Here is a 1558-nt window from a genome sequence, read left to right as displayed (position 1 = left end):
TGCCCCCCGTTCTCTGTCTTGATGTGCTTCGCCTTCAGCCCGTGCATGAAGACAGCTTCCAGGGCGCTGCAGAAGGTGTTGGTGTTGCCATCGTCGCTGGTCACGACGGCGTCCGAGGTGACGTACTGCTTCTGCAGCGCCTTGATGGCGTTCACCAGCTGCTTCTTGATCAGCTGCGAGACAGGAGGCATGCATATCGTAAAATAAATGAGGGTTAGGAGAGATTTCTCCTACAGGGAGAAAAAAAGCCGCGAGGCTCGCGCAGAGGGGAGCACCACGCGACTCCTGCTTCGCCCACGTGGTTTGCGGCGGCTGTTTGGGAGCAGCAGAGCTGAACCGGTCTGGTTGGGAACTCAACACTCTTGGCATGGCAGCTCATCTTGGTTTTTGCTTTAAAATGAGTAATTTATGCATTTTAGTGCTGGGGATGCCTTTACGGCGTGCGGCGCTTCCTCTGCAGACACTGAATTGCTTCAGAGGACGGGGTAAAACAAGAAATCAGCTTTTTCCAGGCGCTTGCTCGGGGGAAACTCAGGGATTAAACAAGCGTGGGTGATGAAGAAGAAACCTGAAGGAGGTAACTCGTAACGAGGGCTGCGATACCGCTCGAACGCGTGCACGTCAGCCCAAGCAGCGCGTGATGCACTCATGAGTCTCGCCAGCACAAATCAAAGCCATCGATCCTGCTCCCAGCAGCTCGGCTGCGTCAATCGACCCACGGGCTGTGACGCGCCCCCCCCCAAAAAAGAAGTTGCTTTTGGAAGCGCCACTGGGGTTTTGCTCCTGCCTCTGGGAAGGCTCGGTGGGCTCTGAAGCGAGAACATGGGAATTTTACCCTCCAGCAGCTTTGCTTCCCCTTTTTCTCGCAGCAGCGCCAAAAGGAAGCAAGTTCAGCGAATTGAACAGTTTCACACTGGTGGAGAGGATTTGTTTTCCCTAACGCAGCTGAGCCCGGATGTCTCAATCAGCTCTATTGAAAATGAAAGCTGTACACCACAGCACGCTGCGAACACACCACCAGACAACTCACTTTTCAGCATCACCCGCGCAGCGTCCAAAGCCAACACCAACCGCTGCGACCGGGGCAGGGCAGATTTTGCCTGGAGCCAGGGTTGGCTGCACAAACCCCTATTAAATTTCCAGCCCGGGATATTTTTTTCAGTGTCTAACTAGGATTTCCAGCAGCTGAAGTTCAAGGGCAGCAGCCGGGGGCACAGGCACCTTCTCCCTGCCCGGGTCAGGGCACAGGAGCTGCTTTCCAGCCTGCAAGCACAAGCAACCCACCGGCGAGCAGCGACCGTGGGCTAACGGGATTAAAGAGTGCAAATGATTTTATCTGCCACGCATGAATTCATTCTGCTGCTGCGGGATGAATTAAACCCCTGGGTTGAAGCGCTGGGTTTGAATTTTGCTCGTTAAAACGTGTTTAGACTCCCAAAGTTGGGGAAAGGAACCCCAGATACACAGAGCAGCAATGCTCCTTCACTCAGGTACAGGGGCTGAGCGCCTTTCCCTGCCCCACGTTGCGTTTTGCCATGAGAGGAAATGCCCTGGTGTG

General features: G+C 54.6%; 1 protein-coding gene across 1 annotated transcript in view; it reads right to left on the bottom strand.

Moving 5' to 3' along the window:
* LOC104546972 (pleckstrin homology domain-containing family M member 1-like) overlaps positions 1-173 on the bottom strand; it is a gene marked incomplete at both ends in the record, with an annotated part of 7516 nt that extends 7343 nt beyond the window's left edge. The window contains 1 exon segment of the mRNA XM_010192503.1: positions 4-173. Within this exon segment, the coding sequence (XP_010190805.1) occupies positions 4-173 (170 nt within the window).
* Positions 174-1558: the final 1385 nt, after the last annotated feature.

The sequence above is a fragment of the Mesitornis unicolor genome, unplaced genomic scaffold (genome assembly GCF_000695765.1).
Source record: "Mesitornis unicolor isolate BGI_N332 unplaced genomic scaffold, ASM69576v1 scaffold24959, whole genome shotgun sequence".
In the NCBI taxonomy this organism is placed as follows: domain Eukaryota; kingdom Metazoa; phylum Chordata; class Aves; order Mesitornithiformes; family Mesitornithidae; genus Mesitornis; species Mesitornis unicolor.
The sequence above is the reverse complement of the archived record's forward strand: the minus strand, read 5'-3'. Positions and strand labels throughout refer to the sequence as shown.